Consider the following 24,951-nt stretch of genomic DNA (forward strand, 5'->3'; position numbering starts at 1 on the left):
AATCTTGAACTTCCTGTTGGGTATCAAGACAGTGCTACTACCAGCATGCTTTCATCCCATACTCACCTTTAAGTCTAGAAATGGGCTCACGTCAAAGAAAGCCACTTGTCAAAGTCCATGTGCAAATACAAGTGTTTTATTATTCTGGCATACCAATATTGATGCCACAGCAGGTGCAGTGTTCGAAACTCCCATTGTTCTAGGCGCATTTTGAGACAGGGAATTTCATTAGCACGAACAGTTTCTGAGCGCAATATTGTGCCTAAGATTTCAGATTAAAACTGCATAGTGGAAGGAAAGGTGGAGCTTTTCTGCCTCCCCATTTCCAGCTACTCTCTGAAGACTGGAGGAGACCCTCTTAAGAATATTAGGGGGGTGGGCAGGGGAGGACTAAACCATGTGAAAAATGAACATATTTTAGCTGAAGTTCATTTTTAGCTTTGTATTCTTGGTATTAAAAAAAACGCACCTACACACACCTATTACCTAGGTTTAAGGCGCCATTTAGCTCCTAGCCTTCATCTCTGTTTCTAACACTGAGTAGATGTGATAGATATGCGGCTCTACAGATGTTAGAGACTGCAACTTTCACCAACCCCAATAACTTTCTGGCTGGGGATGATGGAAGTCATAGTTCACAAACACCTGGAGGACCCCCCCCCCCAGGGCTTGCAAGGTTGTAAAGATGTTGATGTAACGTGTAAGAAATACTTTAAACATTTAACGTAACTTTTCTTAGGCAATGTTAACATTTAAGGTGCTGAAAACATTCAATCCTTAAAATTCCTTATTTTACCTAAATGTAAATCATAGTGGTTTGCAAATAGTCAGAAGTGAAATGCAACTGCTAAGCTGATTTGCACCTTCTGGATTTCACTCAAGACTTATTTTATAGAGTGCATAAGATCCAGTAAAGTGTTTAAACTGCCCAGTCTGTACTTAAGTGTGGTTTTGACTTAAACACCACTGAAGATGGGTGATATCACGTTTAAAACACAGAATAACATTTCAGCAATGAAACTGAATTCAGAACTATGAATTTGAGTAACTGTCACATGCAAACTGTTTGGCATGTGGGGAGAGGTAAAAATGTAGTTAATCCTAAACAGTTTTATGTAAAAGCTTTTTCAAACTCATATTTCACAATTATTTCTTCAACAGCAGGTTCGCCGTTTGGGGGTGCTTCTGGATCCAGCTCTATCTCTTGAGACTTAGGTAGCCTCAGTGGCTAGAAATGCCTTTTACCAACCGCGGCTGGTTTGACAGGTACAGCCATTCCTGGACCAGGAAAGTCTTGCCACAGTAGTTCATGTGTTGGTTACTTCAAGACTGGATTACTGCAATGCGCTCTATATGTGGGGCTTCCCTTGTGCTTGATCTAGAAGCTGGTGTTAGTGCAAAATGCTGCACCATGACTACTGAGTAACGCCTTGTCAGCATATAACACCTATGCTCAGAAATCTGCACTGGTTGCCAATTTGCTACTGGGCAAAGTTCAAGGTGCTACTACTGGTACATAAAGCCCTCAACACCTTGGGACCAGTTTACCTACAAGAGCACCTTATCCCCATGTGTCACCCAACCTCTTCAGTCAGCAGAATTGACACTACTACAGGTGTCACATAATGCACATTCCACATTTGTAAGAACTTGGTCACTTAATGTGACACTCCCTGCACTTTGGAATTCACTGCATATTGAGATCAAGCAGGCACCTTCACTGTACTCTTTTCAATGCCTGCTAAAAACATTCTTGTTTAGACATGTGTACCCAAATCCATAGAAAGTTGAGGTAATTTTAATCTGTTTTAGTATTTTAACTTTTGTATGTATGATTTAAAGTACGGTTGTGAATTTTATTTTACTGTTTAATCGTTTGTAAATCACTTTTGAGATTTTTTTGCAATCAAACGGTGTATAAATTTATTAAATATTTGTTCAGCAGCTTAAAGTATACTAATACATTTATGTATGTATAATCAAGAACATGTATGTATAATTAAATGTATGTGTTGTTTTCTAGTTTGAACAGGAGTATAATTTTCAAACCTACTGTAATTTTGTAGCTGCTTTTCCTGGCTATCTATGGATTAGCTATCGATCACTACAACCCTACATTTCCCCCAATCTTAAAAAGCCAGTGTCAGTTTAGTGAAGGGATAGGAAACCTTATGCCCTTCAAATGCTGATGGAACTTCAATCCCCATCAGTTCCAGTTAAGTATTACCAACGCTCAGAGTTCTGCAGTGTAGAGGGTAGGGCCACAATTTTATTTACAGTGGTACCTCAGGTTACATACGCTTCAGGTTACAGACTCCGCTAACCCAGAAATAGTGCTTCAGGTTAAGAACTTTGCTTCAGAATGAGAACAGAAATCATGCTCTGGCGGCGCGGCAGCAGGAGGCTCCATTAGCTAAAATGGTGCTTCAGGTTAAGAACAGTTTCAGGTTAAGTACGGACCTCTGGAACGAATTAAGTACTTAACCTGAGGTACCACTGTACTTTATATAGAAGATCTCAGGGCAAGTTACAATTTAAAAACAATAGGCCAATAACACACAGTTAAAATTTTCCAGTACAATTCAACAATGCAAGGATCTGAGATGGGATAGTAGAATGTAGTTATACGTAACTTGGATGGCCTGGAAGAATATAAAAATTCACTCCAGTGGTTCCTATCCAAACCTCAAGGGAAAGGATGCTCTATAATGGAGCTGCATTGCCAAAAAGGCCTTCCTGGCCACCTTATGTATCCTCTGACCTCAACTCAGTGATGGCACTGCCAGAAGAGCCTCCTCTGATCTGAAAGCCCATACAGTTTGAGGAAAGTAGCTTCTTCAGGTAACCTGAGCCTAAGCTATTCAGATCTTTATTTGTCAAAACCAGTATCTTGGTCTGGAATGGTTTGAGTTCTGGTTCAGCAATATCTGGAGTACGACAGGTTTGTCACCCCCTAGTTTAGAGCATCACAACTCTAAAATTCTACTGCAACTTTCAAGCAGCAGACTATGAGTGGGTAAATTTAGCGAGCATTAATCCACCACAAAATGGCCCATCAAGGCATTTCTCTTGTCTTCATGCTTGTTTTATTCCTGGACTTATAAGTCTAGGTGAGTGAGCAGAAGTACATTGTAAGGAAATTTATCCGACTACCTTATTTTCTTAGTTTGTCTTTGTTAAGGTATCCTTAGCTTAAATGTCAATAAGCCAGTAGCATATCTGAAATATGTAAGTCTTCTCCATATAAAAGAAAGCAGAAGTTTGTTTCATGTAGTTTGTCTTTAAAAATGACCTGTAGGGAATACCTATTATTAACTCCTTTAAGTTATTAGTGTATGAACAACCAAAAAAGGAATCTGTTAAATCCAACATTTCATTACCCAAGACCATATTGATTCTACATATACAATCTAAAACTCCTGAGATTGTTTTATTCAAATACAAAAAGTTCAGTACACCAGGTGAATATTTTAGTCTAAAATGGATTCTACCACCAGGGTCTGCTATTTTTAGATATAATAGTTCAAGCAGCACTTCCAGTTAAGTACACAGAAGAGCATGTCTGGACAGCACAATGCAAACTTTACCATTGCTGTTTTGGCTGCTACAAACAGAAGTGCAAAAAAGATTTGATGCCAAGCAATTGATAAATTCATTTAAGTCTCATTTATGGATTTAGCAAATTTGAAATGGCTGGCATCTTTGTGAAACCTTATGGGAACACATGATGGTATTTTTCCACTTAGCCATACAGAACACCTTAGCAGTAGAATTATCTTTTACTTAATGACTGACCAGAGCCCTGCAAGTGCCCCCAAAACAGTAGTTCTTAATAAATGGGCATTTTTCTATAGCTTAGTAGTCTGCCTGCGTTTCCTAAACTGTGTCCATGGGAGAGGCAGACAAAAATAGCACAAACTGGAAACATGGCTACTTGCTACAAATACTCTGCAATAGATTATGATGCAGCCACCTGACACGACCAGATTTCAATTATCAGAAAAACATGCCCGTGAACGATTCCCATTAAAGCTATTTCAATAGTTTTTAGTAAGATCCTGGAAATTACTAGAAGCTCCAGGCATGCTTAATCTAGTTTCTATGAACACGTCAAGATTGACCTTGAGCAATTGTCCTTACTTTTCTGCCTTTATTACTTTATTTTTTACAGGCAAAAACTTGTTGGGAGGGCTTTGTTTTTTGGCTTTTAGGCGTCCACAGCACAGGGTTGTTTAAAACACTGCCGATCTCCTCTCTCAAGTGAAAGGCTACGCCACTTTAAAACAAAGCTACTTAGCTCTCTATATTACAGCCTAGCTTTTTTGCCTGCGCGCTAGGGAAAAGCAGGCTGCGTGCGGCAAGGGACAAAAGCTTGCAGCTTCGTCTGCCTAGGCTTGCACAATGAAGCACAGCTCACTTCCGCGGCCCCTTTTCACAAGCGTCTGCCCCACTGAAAAGGAGCACCATTATGCTCCGGTTCCTACGCAGCTACTCCCGCGGACAAGTGAACGGAGTGGCGTCTCGCACCTCCCGTCGCTTTCCTCCTCCTCCTCCGCCCCCTACACCGGTGGAACGAGCACCGTTCGTGCATTTCCGCTCTTTCACAAAGCTCGCGGGTTTTTGTTTGGTGGGGTGGGTGGGAGGTTCTGGAGGCGCGAGAGAAGCGCGGGGAGGGCGGCAACCGCGCTTCAAGAGGGTCCCGTTCCCCCTGCCCGCCCCTCCCTTTTGTAGGCCGCTTTACATGCACGATCAGGAACCTTCCTAGTTAGTTATTCATAGCGCGGGGCGAGCAATCGAGTAGGGAGGGAGAGGACCGCGCGGGGGCCTGGCTGGGCGCCGCCTCCTCCGCATGTCAGAAAGGAGACCCTCGTCGTTAAGCCAGCACCGAGTTCCCTTCGCAGGCCAGCGCAGCGACCCGTTAACAGCCGCCCAGCCGCTCCTCTCTCTGCCCACTTCTTCTAGATCACGCACTTCCCCGCACGGGCGGGTCTAACGCGCCTCGCTTTTGCTACCCAGAGGGCTTGTTAACGGCTCAGGCTCGGCCACGCAGAGGGAGCCCCGCTCGCCGCTCCCCGTTATGCCCCAACCTCCCCTTTCTCCCCCCTCCTCAATATACCGCCAGGCCGGCCAGGCAAACGCCCGTCAGCCCCGAGCGCCCCCTCGGCTCAGCGGGCACCCCCACCGCCTGCCCACCCGCCACCGGCGTCCCGCTCCCGCCCCGAGGCTGAAGGCCGCGGAGCGAAAAGCGGCGCGGGACAAGGAGGGGGAGGAGCGCCGCCGCAGCCGGCGGGACCCCGCGTGTCTATGGCGACGGTGGCGGCGGCGGAGACGCCACAGGGGTACGCGGCCCCCTCGACCCCCGTGAAGGACGTGACCCCTCTGCGCCCCTCCCGCACCAACCTGCGGGCGAGGCGGAGCTGGACGCGGAGGAGGAGGAGGCGGTTTCACTCCGTACAAGGCGGGCAGGCAGGCCGAAGGGGACGAGAAGCACCTCGCGCAACAGCGTGCTCAGCCACCGGCTAAATATACCCGGCGCGCAACCTAACCCTATGGCAAGCCCGCAGCCAGTTAGGAGCCGGCTCGATGCCCCGCTCGGAGAACGATAGGCTGTAAGGGAGGGAGGGGAGGCGGTTGACATCCAGAGAGGCCAATCGCGGCACAGCAAGCGCAAAGCCGGTTAGTAGGACTGACGTCCGCATTAGTCAATAGCTGTTGCGGAAAGACTTCTGAAGGCGGAGATGGTCATCGCCGATTCGGACGAAGGCCAATGAGGCGACGCTCCTTTCGTTATTAGGAGAAAGGTTCTGTGGAGGTGTGGCTACTTTGCCCGCCAAGGATAGGTGCGCTGCACAGTAGAAACCCTGGAAGCTGAGGCCTAGAAACCCCGTGTGAGGAAAGGCGTGGCTCCAGAGCGGCACCGGGCATACAGTCCAATTACGAAGGACGTTACCCTATGACGGGCAGGCGAGGAGCTCGGGCTTGTTAAAGAAACACACCTTGCCTTAAAAGAAACAAAAACCCCTTTCTTCAAGATTCCTCTTAAACCTCTCAAAGCCGCATTGTCCACTATAATCCCCCTTACCAAACACCACTAATTACCCAAAACTACACACACTCTAAAAATAAGTACTTGAAATCAGCTGCCTTCCTTAATAATCCCATAATTAGCTCCCATAAAGGAGATGAGCCCCGCAACCCCAGAGTCGTCTGCAACTGGACTTAACTGTCAGGGGTCTTTTACCTTTACCTTTTAATTGTCATAACATGAGTATCTTCAGTCACATTGGATTAGATCAGTACAATGCACTGTATGTGGGGGCTACGCTTGAATACATTTTGGAAACTGCAACCACTATTGGCACGTTTACATTGGCTGCCTTTATCAATCAATCAATAATTTCATTTGTGTGTCTCCTTTCCAAAATCAATACCTTGCTCAAGACAGCTTACAACATATGTTTGTAGTTATGTTTAAAAACAACAACACAAAAGTAGTCATAATAAACAAAACACCAAAAAGAACACAACTGAACAATTTCCACATAAATCATAAGATACAAAATAAAGACACAAAAAATTGACCGCAACAACAACCCTTTCCCAACAAAAACCTCTAAATAATACCCCTGCCCAGGATTCTGGTCAAGAGCCTCAGCTTTTGTAGCTGGAGTCAGTCAGGGCCTCACCCTCCCAGACCAGGTGGAAAAGGTGCTACTTTAACTGAAATTTGGCAGGATTCATCCCCTCAGAAGGAGATACTCTGCTTGCAAATTGGATCTAATTCTGCTAAAAACAAGAAAGTGAGATTGTTCTTTTGTTAGAAGAGGTGTAAATTTTGGAAGGTGTCCGTTACAAAAAAAAAACCCCTCTGGATCTATTTGTCTATAATTTGGCAGGTCTTACCTACTAAGGAGATGTCGGTATGCCTGCTAACCTCATCCACTTGTGTCAAAAGGAAAACAAGGGATGGGGATATTTTTTTTCAGGATAAGAGTTAGAGGTTGTTCCTACGGAACCTCAATAATATAGATTTAAAACAGTGAGCACTGAATCCCAGATAAAGGCAGCCTTCATTTAAATAGGATGGAAATATTGAAGCCCTTTTACAGTACTTTCTCTTTTCCTAGAGTAGCTCTCTAAAGACGCCTTCTCCCTGTGTCAGGAGAACTGCAGTCACTAAACTGGCATTTTGGCATTCTCAGATTTTAGTCCTCCCCTCTGCCTAGCTATTTAGGAAAGTGGAACCACTGTGCAAGCTGCCAACTCATAAATCAGCGGCTTAGGCAAAGCTTTTGCAGAACTGATATGAAATAAATGACCAAACAAGAGAGATTCTTTTTCAATAAGCCAACTCCCACACCCAGCTAGTCTTCGAGGAAGAAACTTATTGCACCCAGCCTGAAACAACAGCCATGGTGACGCACACAACACATTCCCTGCTCTTGAACTAGTCATCCATAATTCCAGGGAAACAGTATCTTCCTACACCTCTCTTTAGCGGTAGTGCAGCTAAACTGGGAGAGGGAGGAAGAGATCTGGATGGCTTTATGAATTAGCTGAGCTAGCAAAGGCTAGCAGAGAAAGAAAATACTGATCCCTGCCTGTTCATTATGCTTCTCCCTACCCTGCAGATGAAAATGATTTTCCTTCTAAGGGAAAGTTGTTACAGCAGGAAAACTGTGGGGCTCACTAATATAACAATGCATTTCAGGCCAGGTCAGAATCCGATCTCAAGGCCCTCTGAAAAGATCTGCTAACACAGTGGTTCCAGGTTAAATAGAAGAGGTGCCTCCCTTTCATGGAGAGCTGTTTTACTGGGGTGGGGGGAAGCACACACGAAACTGTCCCTGGCACTTTTGCCGGGGGGAAAGCATGACATAGATTTCTGCCTGTCACGCAGAAGTCACAATTTCTCTGAGCGAAGATGGTGGCAAGCCTAGACACTAGAGTCAGCAATGTCTCTCATGCAAAATGAGAGACTCATAGGGAGTCTGGAACTACCATTTAGAAGACAGAGAAGCAAGGAACAAAATTGATATTTTTGTTGTATGCGTCTGCCTGTACGATGTTCTGTTCTGGTCGCCTCATCTCAAAAAAGGATGTTGGGGAGCTGGAAAGGATAAAGAAAATGAGAATTAAAACTATCAGGAGGCTCAGCCATCTCCTATAAGAGGTTACAGGTTACAATGTTGAGGCTTCTTAGCGTAGAAAAAAAACTATGAATTTAGGTGGGGGGCATAACAGAAGTTTATATAACTGTCCATGGCAGAAAGAATGTGGATAGGGAGAACTTTTCTCTTTCATAAAATGTTTACCACCTGGAGCCATCCTGTGAAGGGTGAGAGATTCAGGACAAACAAAGGGAAGAACTTACAACAGTACATACATAGGACTTGTCCACATCTGAGCATTATTTAGCTATAAATCCCCTTTCCCCCCTCTTCAAATTTGACTGGAGTAGCACACACCAACACATTATTTTGTGTATGAGGAACAACTTTGGTATTTCCTATTCATACTAGTAGCTTTCCCTTTTGCGTTTGTCCATGCCTTCTAATTTGTTGAATCTATTATACCAACTGTGTATGGGACCAGATAGGTGCATGTGCACTTTGTTTTTTAAAAGTTTCGATTCTACCAAAAATAAATAAAATTGAGAACAGTAGAGCAGCTCAAACATGCAAACTAATATATATGAACGTTGGCATCTGTCTCAAGAGACAATGGAATGAGCCTTTGGGGATGAGGTCAAACCTCTGTGCTAGCACACTGAAGTAGCCTTCCTAGGGCACAAGCTTGGGTGGTGTGTATGGAGGGGCTGGGCTGCCCAGACAACAAGAACCCCCTCTTGGCCTCACTGATGTGGACCAAAGGAAAGCAGAGCAATACATTTGGCACCAGCTTGGCTGCAGGAGTTGCCAGAAGGAGGCATGTAAGATGCCATCCAACCATCTTAGGGACTGCACTCTGGATTTGTGTAGGGTTTACTCCTTAGCCTTTACTTCTCCAGAAGATGTCCTGCAAGGCAATGGAGGTTTAAGATCAGAAATTTCCTTCTCGCAGATGGGCTACCTTCCCAGGTTGATGAGCCCCACCTGCCCCTCAGAATGAATGAAGAAGAAAACTTACACACCCAACATGTTAATTCCCCAAGTTTCTACCATCACTCTCTTACAGATCTAGAGTTAGTGAATGTTAAAAATTAGTAAAATGGTAGAATTTAGATAATACTGTATTTAGGACATTGAAGGGAAAATACAGGCTGCAGCAGCTCTCCTGAACTGTGCCAAACATGGGAATTCCTGGGGTTAACCTATGCAAACTAACCTGGCAGGGCTAGCTGAGTTCAAGCCATTATGAAACAATGGTCAGTCATTAACACATTAAAGAAGCACCTTTGGGACTGGGCAAAACAGAGTTGCCTTGGTTACTGTGGAGGGAGAAAGGTTGGGAGGAGGCAGGCAGTGCCCACAAGGAGAAAAAGTGTCCTTTTACACAGAGGCTCGGGAGCCAGTCATCCACAAGAGCAATGCAACTGACTTCAATGATATCACTCCTAGTACACCATTAATTACGGTAACTATAAAGTCTGTTTTTCCTTAGCATAATTTTGAAATGTAACACCCCCAAAAAATAAATATTATGCAGGAAACATAACCAAACAATATAAGAATAGTCAAAAAATAAGGAAGGACAAAAATTTCAGAGTTCACTTTCGAACCATTGGCATATCAGGCAAAAGAAAATAAGGATACATTACAAAATGCAATGTTACATTATAAAGCATAATAACCAATATTTCAATCTTTAATGAAACCATTCACCTGTCTCCTTGATCCTTGCCCATCCTGGCTTATAAAAGCTAGCCGGGAAGGGCTGGGCAATGGGCTTCGCGGGGTGGTGAATGCTTCTCTCTGTGAGGGAGCCTTCCCAGACCTGCTGTAAGAGGCGGTTATCAAACCGCTTCTTAAAAACCCATCTTTAGATGCTGCCAATATGGCCAACTATCGCCCAGTCTCAAATCTTCCATTCTTGGGCAAGGTGATTGAGTGAGTGGTTGCTGAACAACTCCAGGCACGCCTGGAAGAAGCGGACCATTTGGATCCCTTCCAGTCGGGATTCAAGCCTCATCATGGGACTGAAACTGCCTTGGTCGCACTGGTCAATGATCTCCAGCGGGCTAGGGACAAAGGTGAGAGCTGTTTCCTAGTTCTGCTGGATCTCTCAGCGGCTTTTGACACCATCAACCATAACATGCTTCTGGACCGTCTTGAGGGGCTGGGAGCTGGGGGCACTGTTAGACAGTGGTTCCGCTCCTTCCTCCTGGGCCGTGTTCAGAAAGTGGTGGGGGAGGGATGAGTGTTCAGACCCCTGGGCTCTCACTTGTGGGGTGCCTCAGGGTTCTGTCCTCGCCCCCGTGCTTTTCAACATCTACATGCAGCCGCTGGGGGAGATCATCAGGGGGTTTGGGCTGGGTGTTCATCAGCATGCGGACGATACCCAGCTCTACCTCTCTTTTAAATCAGAACCAGTGAAGGTGGTGAAGGTCCTGTGTGAGTGTCTGGAGGCAGTTGGAGGATGGATGACGGCTAACAGATTGAGGTTGAATCCTAACAAGACGGAAGTACTGTTTTGGGGGGACAAGAGGCATGCGGGTGTGGAGGATTCCCTGGTCCTCAATGGGGTAACTGTGCCCCTGAATGACCAGGTGCACAGCCTGGGAGTCATTCTGGACTCACAGCTGTCCATGAAGGCACAGGTCAATTCTGTGTCCAGGACAGCTGTTTATCAGCTCCATCTGGTACGCAGGCTGAGACCCTACCTACCCGCAGACTGTCTTGCCAGAGTGATGCATGCTCTAGTTATCTCTCGCTTGGACTACTGCAATGCGCTCTATGTGGAGCTACCTTTGACGGTGACCTGGAAACTACAACTAATCCAGAATGTGGCAGCTAGACTGGTGACTGGGAGCGGCCACCGAGACCATATAACACCGGTCTTGAAAGACCTACACTGGCTCCCAGTACGTTTCTGAGCACAATTCAAAGTGTTGGTGCTGACCTTTAAAGCCCTAAACGGCCTCGGTCCAGTATACCTGAAGGAGCGTCTCCACCTCCATCATTCTGCCCAGAAACTGAGGTCCAGCGCCGAGGGCCTTCTGGCAGTTCCCCCACTGCAAGAAGCCAAGTTACAGGGAACCAGGCAGAGGGCCTTCTCGGTAGTGGCACCCGCCCTGTGGAATACCCTCCTACCAGATGTCAAAAAGAAAAATAACTACCAAACTTTTAGAAGACATCTGAAGCAGCCCTGTTTAGGGAAGCTTTTAGTGTTTAATAGGTTATTGTATTTTAGTGTTTTGTTGGAAGCTGCCCAGAGTGGCTGGGGAAACCCAGATGGGCAGGGTATAAATAATAAATTGTTGTTGTTGTTGTTGTTGTTGTTGGCATGTGCCTTTGACAGCTGTGTGAATGGCAGAATTCAACAATTGCAATTTCCCCTGGCATACAAATACAGTGATGGAGCAAACCACTTCTTGAGGATCTGCTTGTCACACAGCTGTTAAGGACATAGGCGTTGGGCCAGAAAAAAATGTAGTAACCTTAACAGAGTCTTCTGTCAGTAAAGTTGATACTTTTTCATTTGTCCTGCTCCTATATGCCTCAAATAAGAGCCTGCAACTTACAAAGTCAGGAGGTAAAGCTTTTCCTGGGAAGGATATTAGTCATACCTCAGGATAAATGTGCTTCAGGCTGAACGTTTTCAGGTTAGGCTCCGCGGTGACCCGGAAGTAACGGAGTGTGTTACTTCCGGGTTTTGCCGCTTGCGCATGCGCAGACGCTCAAAATAACGTCACATGCATTTGTGGAAGTGGCGAATCGTGATCCGTGCACACGCAGACAAGGGTTGCGTTCGCTTCAGGATGTGAACGGGGCTCCGGAAAGGATCCCGTTTGCATCCAGAGGTACCACTGAAATGGCTGAAAAAGTTTCGCTTTTGTAGAGCGTCATCCTGGACATGTTTGTTCCAAAATCAATCCCATGGAGTCTAAACAAACTTGCTCACAGAGTCATAGAGTTGGGGGGGGCCTTGTTTGCTATCATCTAGTTCAAGGTTTCCCAAGCTTTGAGTTCATTGAGTTCATCAACCCCAAACTAAAAAAAATTCAGAATGCCAAGAAATATCAATATATAATCAATCGCCATTACTCACCATGACCAGATATCATTTTTAAAAATAAAAAAATAGGAATTTTTGAGATGCATACTTTTTCCAGAATGATCACAGGAGAAGATGTGGCAAGTATTAAATCTCCAGCAGATGGCACCAGGTACCTGTCCTTAAACACTGTGGCATTGGTAGTAGCATCTCTCCTTCTAAAGAATAAAGCCTTGCGGTACCAAAAAAAAAAATTCTTTAATCAGTTTTGCGAACTGTGCGTGGGCGTGACTATCCAGGTATCACAACCCAGCAAAGTGGAAAAAAATTAAATCAACAAGGCAGGCCAGACTGGGGTAACTGTGCCCCTGAAGGACCAGGTGTGCAGCCTGGAAGTCATTTTGGACTCACAGCTGTCCATGCGGGTGTAGGTCAATTCTGTATACCTGAAGGAGCCTCTCCACCCCCATCATTCAGCCCGGAAACTGAGGTTCCCTCACTGTGAGAAGGGAGGTTACAGGGAACCAGGCAGAGGGCCTTCTCGGTAGTGGCACCCGCCCTGTGGAACGCCCTCCCATCAGATGTCAAGGAATGAACAACTATCTGACTTTTAGAAGACATCTGAAGGCAGCCCTGTTTAGGGAAGGTTTTAATGCTTGATGTTTTATCGTGTTTTTAATATTCTGTTGGGAGCCACCCAGAGTTGCTGGGGAAACCCAGCCAGATGGGTGGGGTATAAATAAATTATTATTATTATTATTACTTTTTTCTGGGGAGACACAAGGGTACACATACCCTTAAACATTTTGTGAATCTAAGTTTGGCCTCTTTGAGGGGCAGTATTTCAATATGAGTAGGAAAATTGTTGTTTAGTCATTTAGTCGTGTCTGACTCTTCGTGACCCCATGGACCAGAGCACGCCTGGCACTCCTGTCTTCCACTGCCTCCCGCAGTTTGGTCAAACTCATGCTGGTAGCTTCAAGAACACTGTCCAACCATCTCGTCCTCTGTCGTCCCCTTCTCCTTGTGCCCTCCATCTTTCCCAACATCAGGGTCTTTTCCAGGGAGTCTTCTCTTCTCATGAGGTGGCCAAAGTATTGGAGCCTCAGCTTCACGATCTGTCCTTCCAGTGAGCACTCAGGGCTGATTTCCTTCAGAATGGATAGGTTTGAAAATTAGAAAATTAGAGTGTCCCTAAAACACTCTAGGAAAATTAGAGTGTCCCTAAACATTTTCTTGGGACGCAGGTGGCGCTGTGGGTTAAACCACAGAGCCTAGGGCTTGCCGATCAGAAGGTCGCTGGTTTGAATCCCTGCGACGGGGTGAGCTCCCGTTGCTCGGTCCCTGCTCCTGCCAACCTAGCAGTTCGAAAGCACATCAAAGTGCAAGTAGATAAATAGGTACCGCTCTGGCGGGAAGGTAAACATTGTTTCTGTGCGCTGCTCTGGTTCTCCAGAAGTGGCTTAGTCATGCTGGCCACATGACCCGGAAGCTGTACGCCGGCTCCCTCGGCCGATAAAGTGAGATGAGCGGTCGGTCACAACTGGACCTAATGGTCAGGGGTCCCTTTACCTTTTAAACATTTTCTTAGAAAAAAGCACTGATTACTATACCCAGGAAGAATCTGCTTTAGGAGGCTTTTAATCTCAGAGTTGCGGGTTCGAGCCCCACGCTGGGCCAAAGAGTCCTCCTGCCTTGCAGGGGATTGGACTAGATGACCCTTCGTGGTCCCTTTCTCCCTCTGACAATTCTAAGATGCTACAGACTCGTGGAATTTCTCCTCCTAGCGGCGCAAAGTGCGAAGAGCGCGCGCGTCCCCGCCTTCCCCCCGCCTTCCCGACTCCGACTCCGACTCCGCCGGAGAAGGCTTAACGCAGGAGGGGTGGCCGGCCAGTGGGAGGGGCGCGAGCTGGTTTGGTGGCCTTTCATTTCGCGGAGGCTGCGGAGGGAGCCGCGTCGTTCCGCTGAGCAGCAGCCAGGAAGGCTTCGGAGGAAGAAGAGGAGGAGCAGCCGCCGCAGCAGCAGCAGCCATGCCGGTGGGTGGTGATCTGGGCAGTCGCGCCGTTGCCCTTTCCGGACGCAGCATCAGTCTTTCCCCACATCCATCTGCCGTTGCCGTTTATACTGCCGGGAAAAGGAGGAGAAGGACTCGCCTTCCGGGGATTCCTAACGATCGGGCCCAGTTTGAAAGACGCCCGCCCTCGGCCCCGTTGCGACTCGGGAGGCGCCCCTCCCGCAAAACGGGGTGACGATGTATAAGGGTGCTGCTCAAGGCGCGGGGTGCTCTGCGCTGGGATCGGGGCGTTACCGGATCTACGGCTTGGCACAGGCTTCCCTTGGCGGCCTTGGTCATGTCACTGAAGAAATGCTGGTTGTAAAGGGATTGTCATCATTATTCCTATTATTATTATTACTATTATTATTAGTTTGCTAGCGTTTATAAAGCGCTTGATTGCAGGAAAAACAACCTCCAAGTAGTTTTAGGGTACTGTGAGGTACAGTATGGGCATAGTCAGGATGGTGCAGGGGGGCAGCTGCCCCTCCCAAAAAATCAAGTAAATAAATAAAAATAACAAACTGATCAGTTGTGTTGCAGATACTGTAACTTGGTTCTGCACCCAACCCCCTAACATAAGGCCTGCTCCCCGCCCCCCAAAAAAATCCTGGCTTACACCCATACAGTGGTACCTTGGGTTAAGTACTTAATTCGTTCCGGAGGTCTGTTCTTAACCTGAAACTGTTCTTAACCCGAAGCACCACTTTAGCTAATGGGGCCTTCCGCTGCTGCCACGCCGCCAGAGCACAAATTCTGTTCTCATCCTGAAGCAAAGTTCTTAACCTGAGGTAATATTTCTGGGTTAGCAGAGTCTGTAACCTGAAGCGCATGTAGCCTGAAGTGTATGTAACCCAAGGTACCACTGTACTGTGAAGTGGTGTTGGCACCAGATTTGCAAGCTGGTTTTGCCACACACGCATTATAGCAGTTCTTAAACTTCTGCTCCCTGCTGCTGTGTGTACCACCTCTCTTGATCCAGTTGTATGTCTTCCATGAGGGCCCACGGTTTGCCAGGCCAGGTAGATCACACTGATGATGAGCTGTGAGTTTTAAATCAAGTTAAAAGGTAAAGGGACCCCTGACCATTAGGTCCAGTCGTGACCGACTCTGGGGTTGCGGCACTCATCTCGCTTTATTGGCGAGGGAGCCGGCGTACAGCTTCCGGGTCATGTGGCTAGCATGGCTAAGCCGCTTCTGGCAAACCAGAGCAGCACACGGAAACGCCATTTATTTTCCCACCGGAGCGGTACCTATTTATCTACTTGCACTTTGACGTGCTTTCGAACTGCTAGGTTGGCAGGAGCAGGGACCGAGCAACGGGAGCTCACCCCGTTGCGGGGATTCGAACAGCCAACCTTCTGATCGGCAAGTCCTAGGCTCTGTGGTTTAACCCCCAGCGCCACCCACATAGGGGAAAGCAAATTAGGAGGCTCCCAACAGCAAAGAAATGGGAGCCAAAGCTGTATGTTTTGCTTCACCTGTGGGGCTGAAGGTTTAAAGTGTTTTTATCCCTCTCTTAAGCACAAAAAAGTCTCTCAAAGCCTCTTACACATATCAGTGATAAGACCAACCTTCGCCAACCTGTCACCATCCAGATGTTTTGGACCACAATTCCCACCAGCAGTCTGGTTGTCTCTGAGTAATACCTGTGCTTTAGAGGAAGGGCGGTATAGAAATTTAAATAATTATAATATAATATAAACCCTAAGCCTGAAGCCTTGACCACCATCTCCTGTTGTTTTTCTTCATCGCAATCCCAATGGGTAACCTCTGATGGCAGCAACCCATTGCCTCTGAGACTGCAGTTATGAAAAACCAAAGGCCAGCCCTTGTATTCCACCCTCACAGGATCACGTTGGGAATTGATCCCTAGGAGCTGATGTTACAACAGGACTGCTAATTTGTGTATTGCTTGGTTGTGAGTGCCTCCTTCCTTGAGCAAGGCCTGATAGTGGTATAGGATCCTGCACACAGTGCCCCTCACATGCAAGGACAAGAATACATTTTAAACGGAGCGTGAGGATCCCTTCAAGAACATTTTGTGATCTTCAAGTGACGCATTAAAGAACAAGTTGTATTAAGGTCTCCCACAGAGCCTAGGACTTGCCGATCAGAAGGTCGGTGGTTCGAATCCCTGTGACGGGGTGAACTCCCGTTGCTCGGTCCCTGCTCCTGCCAACCTAGCAGTTTGAAAGCACGTCAAAGTGCAAGTAGATAAATAGGTACCACTCCGGCAGGAAGGTAAACGGCGTTTCCATGTGCTGCTCTGGTTCGCCAGAAGCGGCTTAGTCATGCTGGCCACATGACCTGGAAGCTGTACACCGACTCCCTCGGCCAACAAAGCGAGATGAGCGCCACAACCCCAGTCAGTCACAACTGGATCTAACGGTCAGGGGTCCCTTTACCTTACTTTAGTGAAAGTGTCTCTTTTGAATAAACCTTTCAGCTTCTAGCAAAGATGTAAGTGACTTGAATCCATGGAAAGATTCTAGGGGTTTGGTCCATCTTATGTCATCCAGTTCTGTTTGGCCCATCCCTGATATACAACAGATTATGTGGTTTGGATTTCAGGCCTCTCTCCAGTTTCATCTTTATGAATTGTGTTTTTAGAGGTGCCAGGAAAAACTGGTTAGTAATGCAAGATCTGGCTCTTTTTTCTCCTCCCTCTTCTCCCTGCCCTCCCCCAGTAGACTCCAGTAATATTACACAATTAGCCACAGGGACATACAATTCTCTCAGGGCTGGGCTGTTTACGAGGGGTGCAAGTTCTGCCACAACTTTTAAACATCCTGGGTTGGGTACATACTTCATACTATGAAGAGAAAAAGTACTGTTAACCTGTCTACTGAGGGGTGTTGTTGTTGTTTACTATAAAATGGCTATTTTATAACTCAGTGTTGTAAATGTCTCTTTAAAAAAGATAGTCTAGTTAAAATTGAAATACAAATTAAACACACAAATGTTTTTAGACTGAAGGAACGGCCCTCTATAAAGCAAATAGTTTAAAACTGTTCTTTTGCATAAGCAGAAAAGCAGGAAAAATAAATATGTTGAGGCCAAATATTAATATGGCACAATAGACGTTATTATGGCCTTGATTCTAGGACCAATGAAGTATCTAGTCATCTCTGAACTTCATTCCAGACCCAGAAAATTCCATCCTGGCTGATCATCGACTGCATCAACCCGAATTATCTCTTTAACTGTGTTAGCTCTGCGATTTGCTCTGTAGTATTTGTTTTCTATCAATAAGGACATTTCCTTTTCGTCTTATGAAAAGAAGCTGTTTGCTTTTTTTGCAGGGTGGGGAGAATGGGTCCTTTGTTGTCTTTAAATAGACATTACAGGTCAAGTGTGTTTTTGATTGTAACGGATTTTAGCTACTTTCTGTTCTTGTGTGGAAATACTTTCTGTTTCTGGTGTGGGGCAAGGCAGGAAAGAAAGCAAAAGTGAAAAAAAGACACAACCACCCCCAAGAAAGAGTCCTGTTGGATCAGACAAATGCCTACTTAATCTAGTACCTTGTTGCTTGCATTGGCTATTCAGATACCTACCCCATGAGTAGGACTCAAAGGCAATAACTATCTCCTACTGTTCCAGTAAATAATATTCAGAAAGCAGCAATACTATAAAATAGTAGTGTAACTGTTCCATGTAGATGTAGTGTTAATTACCTAATTGTTTAGGAAATGCATGAAGTACCAATAGAATTTCCTAAATCAGCCTTCCCCCACCCACCTTGGTGATTTAAATTGCCTTGATTCAAATTAATTCACCCTGACCGAAGGAAAGGAGGACATCATTTTGGCTGACAATGTATTCTTAAAGAAAATGCATCTACAACTTGATCCCAACATTTAAACAAAGTCTCAGCAAGTTATGTTCATGTGCATACGCTCAAAGACTATGGAGCACAGGTTTATGGGTGCTCCAGTTGACATGAACCTGAAATTTATTTATTTATTGCATAAATTTCAACATTTTCACAAGGTATCCAAACCCAAGCAGTTAAGGTCAAGCTTTGATACTAACTTTTGTTATTGTTTAATAAACTAGTTTTTATAACATCATTGTGCAGTTGCTCAGCGAAAGATATTTCAATGTCCTCTCCATTCTTTCTCCTTGCAATTTCAGAAACATGAATTCTTTGTAGACATGACCTGTGAAGGGTGCTCTAATGCCGTCACCCGTGTTCTCAACAAACTGGGAGGTGAGTGGTACCTGGCAGACCACAAGACTGAACACTCAAGGCTTCTTCTTGCACTTAGCGCTACGCTTAAAGTATTCCTGCTTGCATTGTTTGAGGCTCCTCACAGGGTCTCTGCCATGGGAGCATATTCACCCAGTGCTTTTCCAGCTGTACTGGCTCCCAGTGGAGTACAGGGTCAGATTTAAGGTGCTGGTTTTGACCTTTAAAGCCCTTCACGGCCTAGGACCCTCGTACCTACAGGACCACCTCTCCTGGTATGCCCTGCGGAGGACCTTAAGGGCCCTAAGGAAGTTAGATTAGCCTCAACCAGAGCCAGGGCCTTCTAACTTGGTTTGCAGTTGTCAGTGCAGCATGCTAGAAAATGTTCCAACTCGTAGTGCATTCATCTTTGCATATCGTATTTTCATTGCAGGGTTTTAAAAAGATTAAATGAGCCACTTAAATGATGTGCAGCTTTTGCTTCATTCTTTGCCCTAGCTGAAGTAGCAAGCAACTTCTAGAGGGCTTGCTACTTTGCTCCTAATACAGTGGTACCTCCATTTACGAACTTAATTCATTCCGGAGATCCGTTCTTAACCTGAAACCGTGATTAACCTGAGGCACGCTTTCGCTAATGGGGCCTCCCGCTGCTGCCGCACCGCTGGCGCGTGACTTCTGCTCGCATCCCGGGGCAAAGTTCGCTACCAGGAGACCTACTTCTGGGTTAGTAGAGCTCATTACCCAAAGCGTTCGTAAGGAGGACAGTACGTAACCCGAGGTTCCACTGTAGAGGTAGTTAGTCAGTAACTAAATATTGATTGTTGCTGGAATGTTTAACTTTCATCCCGTGTCCCTTAGGACTGCGTAATTTCCTCTTCTAGACAGTTGTCCAGTCAACTTTATTCTGTTTACAAGATCAAAGGCTTACTCCAAAACTCATTTAAATCATTGACGCATAACTCTGGTTGCTTCTGCTCTGCAGTAGGAGAGCTGAATCTGCTGCTGTCTTTACCTCCTTAGCAAGCGTCTTATCTCCTGTCCTCCATTGTTGTTGGTGTCAGCATAACTGTTGCAAGACATTGAAGGCTGCCCCCACACAAAGGATTTGCTACACATAAATTTCTTCCACGTTGGGACAGAAATGAACCTCATGTGCCTCACAGTCATCTGCATTTCATTCTGTCGGCATATATACTGAGAAGCCGCATGGTGCCTTTTTGTGTATATGTAACGTGGGGTGTGCCTGAAGTCCCCATATGTGGTTCCATGCAGTTTCCTACCCCGATGTTACTTCCCCGTAGGAAACCACCAGCCTTGATAATGTTCCTCCTTATCAAATGTTCCCTTGGTATAGAAAGCTAGCATGTGCAAGGTGTTCTTCTTTCACGAGAACGCCTTTCAGCTGCAGACAACTGATGTTGCAGCCAGGGAGAATCCAGCTCCCAACCATCTTGGATTCAAAGCATATGGCCCTTCCTAAGGGAAGATAGTCTAATGGAAGGAGAAGTAAGGGTGAAATTCTAAAGGAAACATCTGTCTCACTACAAAAGCCCAATACAGAGAAGCCCTTGGTCCATCTCGCTCAGTATTGACTGGCAATGGCTCTTCAGGGTCCTAAAAGGTAAAGGTAAAGGGACCCCTGACCATTAGGTCCAGTCGTGACTGACTGGGGTTGTAGCGCTCATCTCGCTTTATTGGCCGAGGGAGCCGGCGTACAGCTTCCAGGTCATGTGGCCAGCATGACTAAGCTGCTTCTGGCGAACCAGAGCAGCGCATGGAAACGCCGTTTACCTTCCCACCGGAGTGGTACCTATTGATCTACTTGCACTTTGACGTGCTTTCGAACTGCTAGGTTGGCAGGAGCTGGGACCGAACAATGGGAGCTCACCCCGTTGCAGGGATTCGAGTCACCGACCTTCTGATCGGCAAGTCCTAGGCTCTGTGGTTTAACCCACAGCACCACTCGCGTCCCTCTTCAGGGTCTTAGGCAGGGCTTTTTCACATCACATCTTTGCTACCTGGAGAGGAATATGGGAAACTCCTTTTACAGAGTCAGACCATTGGTCAATCTCTCTCAGTATTTTCTTAACCTGACCGGCAGTTGCTCTCCAGGATTTCTGACAGAGGTCTTTCCCAGCCCTATCTGGAGATCCTGGGGATTGAAGCTGAGGCCTTTTTACATGAATGCTCTACCAGAGTTTCCCTAACTTGATTCTCCAGCAGTTGGTGGACTACAATTCCCATCAACCCTAGTTGCCGGGACCAGTGGTCAGGGATGATGGGAGCAGTAGTCCAACAACAGCTGGAGGCCCAAATTTGTGAAACCTTGTGCTCTACCATCAGACTAAACCATCTTTTACTTATTTTTAAATGCTTAAGATGTTTTCATGGCTCTTTTGATGATTTTATTCCTATACTCCATCTTACTATAGCTTTCTCATAGTGAAGATTACAAATTTGTAAATACAGTAAATAAGCACAATATAAAGTACAGCCCCGCCTCAACTGATGGATGTACTGCAAGTTAATATAGACTATCCATTTGACATTGCCACTCATTCAAGAAGGTGGAAGAATAAATTGTGGGGAGGAGACTTCAAATTTCCAATGCTGCTTCCGTACGCTGTGTCCTTTCTTTTCAGGTGTTCAGTTTGAAATCGACCTGCCCAACAAGAAGGTGAATATAGAGTCAGAGCACAGTGTTGACACCTTACTGAACACCCTGAAGAAAACTGGGAAGGATGCCTCCTACCTTGGAGACAAGTAGCCACACAGGCATGCTTGGCTGCTGGGGCTACTGTGCTTCAGGAAAGGTCAGTTGCTAGGAATACTCTTAAGCCACTCAGGGCAGAATGCTCAAGATGAAAAGTGTGCTGAAAACAGCAACCCCCACATTGTATAAGAAACAAAATGTATGATGTGACAGAAATCTTGCTAAGAGTTTCCCACCTCCAGTGACTTCATAGACTGGACTGAAGTGAGGGCAAGGAAACTCTTAACTGGATGACTTCATGCCACGTGTTCTCTTTTATATATAATATCAGAGGAGGAGATAGATCCTGTGCCATATGTAAAAACTTTCCCTGCAAGCCCCGATATTTTATGTCTATTGAAGCCGGCCTCTTCTTTTGAAGTAGATTAGCTGGTGCTGTATACAAGCTAGGACTCAAATCCAGCAGATTGTGCGTAAATCATCTGCGACTGTGTGTGCCAGGCATTTTGAAACCCCGCAAACCAGCTGTTTGGCAAGGACAGGGGCAACTGAATCCTGCGACTCCCGAGGATCTTATCAGTGGGATTTCAGCCTTGTTTAAAGGAGGGATGTTTCTGGGCTCTGCTCCCATTGGACCCAAACCAGCATGGCCAGAAAAAAAGATGATGGAAACTATTACTTGACAATATCTGGAAGGCCATAGGTTCCTCAACTGGCTTCATAGTCTATACCCATGGATCCATTTGTGGAACTGATTTTACAGTGCCAGTTTATTCTAGCTCATCTGGGTGTGTATATCTTGATTGGGCCATGAAGCTTTGCAGAGCCATGGAGGCCACAACCTGTGGCCTTCAGTTGCCATCACCTGATGCTCATTTTTCTGACTTGCTGTGGTGTCTCGTAAAACTTGATTTTTTCCCCAAGTTGCATTGCTTCGTAAGAAAGGGGGACCCAAGATTACCCCAGCAGTGTGCTGCAGGAGATATGCATGCACTGTGGTCTGGTGTGAAACTGATAACCCTGTCGCATAGTTTTTTTGTAATGGGCGGAGCTCTGTCCTTCCCCAAACCTTCACTCTTTCTCAAGGTTGGGAACCTGTTTTTAAACTCTTTAAAAATACTTCATTCTTGGTTATGTGAAATAAGAAATACATATCAGCATATAAAGAGAGAGGGAAACAAGATAAGAGCTCCCTTCTTTTTGAACACTTCCTTAACTTTTCCTGAGAATGACATTGCCTAGTCCAGAAATATCTTCTGAGCCTATCTGGTTACTATCACACCATTGATTGGCCCTGAATTACCAGAAGTGAATTACATTTAGCACTGGGGTAGGAATTAACGGGCTTCTCCACCATCAGCAGCACCTACAAGGGTGCCCCATTAAGTTTGTAGGGTTAGCGAACTACCAGTTTGGTTCTGTTGCCACCGTGGCACTAAGGAGAAAATAGCTTCAAAAATTATCCTCTGCACGCTGCCAGTGTTTTGGCAGAACTGCTGGCTGCCCTGTGGTTCCATCAGTGTGGGAACAATAACAACGAGTTGGGGTTTTTTTGTAGGAATGTTCCTTGTGCACTGTGAAAATTTAAGCCTTCATTGAACGTACCGGTTGTTCACACAAAAACACTTTATAGTGATAGGATTGAGTGGGGCATGTTTGCATGAGAGCAGCAGAACCTAATAACTTCAAGTCCTTCCAAAGTACACAGGGAACATCGGTCCGACTCACATTAAACGGACAAGATTTTTATTTTGGCTATATTTAGGCCTAGTTCTGCATGCCTTTTTCTCTTAAAAAAAATTCTGCGCACTAAAAAAATCAAAATCCTGTGCCACAATAATGATTCTGTACACAGCAAAACTGAATTATTTGATGCACAATCTGCTTTGCACAACACAGCTGCTGCTCATCATGAGAACCAGGGTGGAGAGAAATAGATCTGTAAAATATTATTTGCCTATCTGCTTTTACTACTGAAGATTCTGTTCTGCCCTCCTACCACTCCAGGTTCTGAGTTTTTAGTAGGCATTTGCTGCGCACTAGAATGCAGGCATGCTAATGCCACATCCGCACCATACCTTTAAAGCACCATGATGCCACTTCAAACAGTCACTTGGTTTCCACAAAAAGAATTCTGGGAGGTGTAGTTTGTTAAGGGTGCCGAGAGTTATTAGGAGACCCCTAGTCCCCTCACAGAGCTACTATTGTCAGAGTGGTTTAACAATCAATCCCTCTTCACAGGAAACTCTGGGAACTGCAGTTTTGTGAGGGGAATAGGGGCCTTCTAACAAGGTGTGGAAGGAATTGTAAACACACAAGTCAGGTAGGTAGGTAGGTAACCCACCAATCCATATACAGCCAAACTGCTTGTGAAGGCCAGCACACCAAGGACTTTCCTTTCTTCCCGCCACCTTTTGTCTGCCAGGAACTGCAGCGATGGGTAGCAGGAGCAGAACAGCAAGCACATTATAGGCCGCAAGAAAAGATTTCTGCCTGCTTTCCACACACCAGGGGGAGCAGCAGTTGTAGTAGCCTGCAGTAACCGGCTGAGGGCCCCCCAAAGCAGCCTTTGTTTAAAATGGATGTTCCTTCTAGGTCCCACCAGCAGATGCTGCCCTTGCCTAACTCTCTCCCCCCTTCCTTTATTTTGCAGCAACGCTTAACATGGCTTCAGTCCGAAGGCGGCTGTTTACACTTCTGTCAATCTTCCTTTGACCACAGTTGCCCTGCCAGATGTTGGAGAAGAGGGGAAGGGTGGGAAGAAGAAGAAGAAGAAGGCCTTTGGCGGGGAAGGACTATGAGAAATTTTGACCGCAGATGTCCCACATACTGTCCTACAGCTGTAGTGTTTCTTCTCTTTGGCTTTGTAATAAAACTTGGATCTGCTATATTCAAGTAAACACCGTGGCTCTTAGTATATATCTTTTAAGCCCTGTTTTCTTTTTGGTGGGGCAGGGGCTAACTTTTAAAAATAAGTACCAATCGTGAGATAATTTATTTCAGTCCACCAATGAGATAATATTCTAAAGAGATGAACTGAGCATTGCTAGGATACATCATTGGGTGCCAAGGAGCGTAGCTCAGACCTAGAGCATCTGCTTTGCATGCAAAAGGTCCTAGGTTTATTCCCTGGCATCTCCAGTAAGGGCTGGGGGTATCCCACCTGAAACCTTGGAGACCCACTGCCAATCATTGGGGCCAATCCTGAGCTTGATGGACCAATGGTGTCGCTCGGTATTAGGTCATTAGGTTCCAAACATATTCTTATTGGACCAAAATTCTCCAATGGCAACATAGCAATTGTGTGGCATAGTGGATCGAGTGTCAGACATGTCAGGGAGGTGAAATCTCTTGTCTTACATGCAGAGTGACACTTGGATACATTTGATGAGTGACCTTAAACAAGTTACTGCCTCTTCAGCCTAACCTACCTGCCCAAGATAGTGGGCCAATAAAAATGGGAGAACCTCATTTCTATTGCCTTGTGCTCCTGGAAGGAAGGTAGGAAGCAAATGTAGTGTGTCTTTGTCCTTGTACACTGGTACCTCGGGTTAAGTACTTAATTTGTTCCGGAGGTCCGTTCTTAACCTGAAACTGTTCTTAACCTAAAGCACCACTTTAGCTAATGGGGCCTCCTGCTGCCTCCGTGCCGCCAGAGCACGATTTCTGTTCTCATCCTGAAGCAAAGTTCTTAACCCAAGGTACTATTTCTGGGTTAGTGGAGTCTGTAACCTGAAGCGTATGTAACCCGAGGTACCACTTTACTTCCAGAAGAGCATCTGCACTTCTTTCTGCTGCTATTGAGAAGAAACGAGCCAGAAATGTCTGTGGTCACTT

General features: G+C 45.8%; 2 protein-coding genes across 3 annotated transcripts in view; one reads left to right on the forward strand and one right to left on the reverse strand.

Annotated features, from left to right (window-relative positions):
• Nucleotides 1-5,603, reverse strand: part of G3BP1 (G3BP stress granule assembly factor 1) — a 28,904-nt gene extending 23,301 nt beyond the window's left edge. The window contains exon 1 of one of the 2 annotated variants that reach the window (XM_083603885.1): nt 5,401-5,603. The gene's annotated coding sequence lies outside the window, so the exon portion shown is untranslated. The remainder of the gene's footprint in view (nt 1-5,400) is intronic. The other variant, XM_083603886.1, reaches the window with a different exon arrangement.
• Nucleotides 5,604-14,016: 8,413 nt separating this feature from the next.
• On the forward strand, nt 14,017-24,014 carry ATOX1 (antioxidant 1 copper chaperone). The gene is made up of 4 exons (XM_083603977.1): nt 14,017-14,192; nt 18,347-18,422; nt 21,044-21,214; nt 23,768-24,014. The coding sequence occupies exons 1-3, from the start codon at nt 14,187-14,189 to the stop codon at nt 21,166-21,168; spliced, it is 207 nt and encodes a 68-aa protein (XP_083460103.1). The 5' UTR covers nt 14,017-14,186; the 3' UTR covers nt 21,169-21,214; nt 23,768-24,014.
• The last annotated feature ends 937 nt before the right edge of the window (nt 24,015-24,951 follow it).

The sequence above is a fragment of the Podarcis filfolensis genome, assembly GCF_964270895.1.
Source record: "Podarcis filfolensis genome assembly, chromosome: 2".
Taxonomy (NCBI): domain Eukaryota; kingdom Metazoa; phylum Chordata; class Lepidosauria; order Squamata; family Lacertidae; genus Podarcis; species Podarcis filfolensis.

Excerpts from the sequence above, each read along its gene's own strand:
- ATOX1 (XM_083603977.1), top strand. Across the intron at positions 18,423-21,043 it reads TGTTCTCAACAAACTGGGAG|GTGTTCAGTTTGAAATCGAC; the intron begins GTGAGTGGTACC and ends CTTTCTTTTCAG.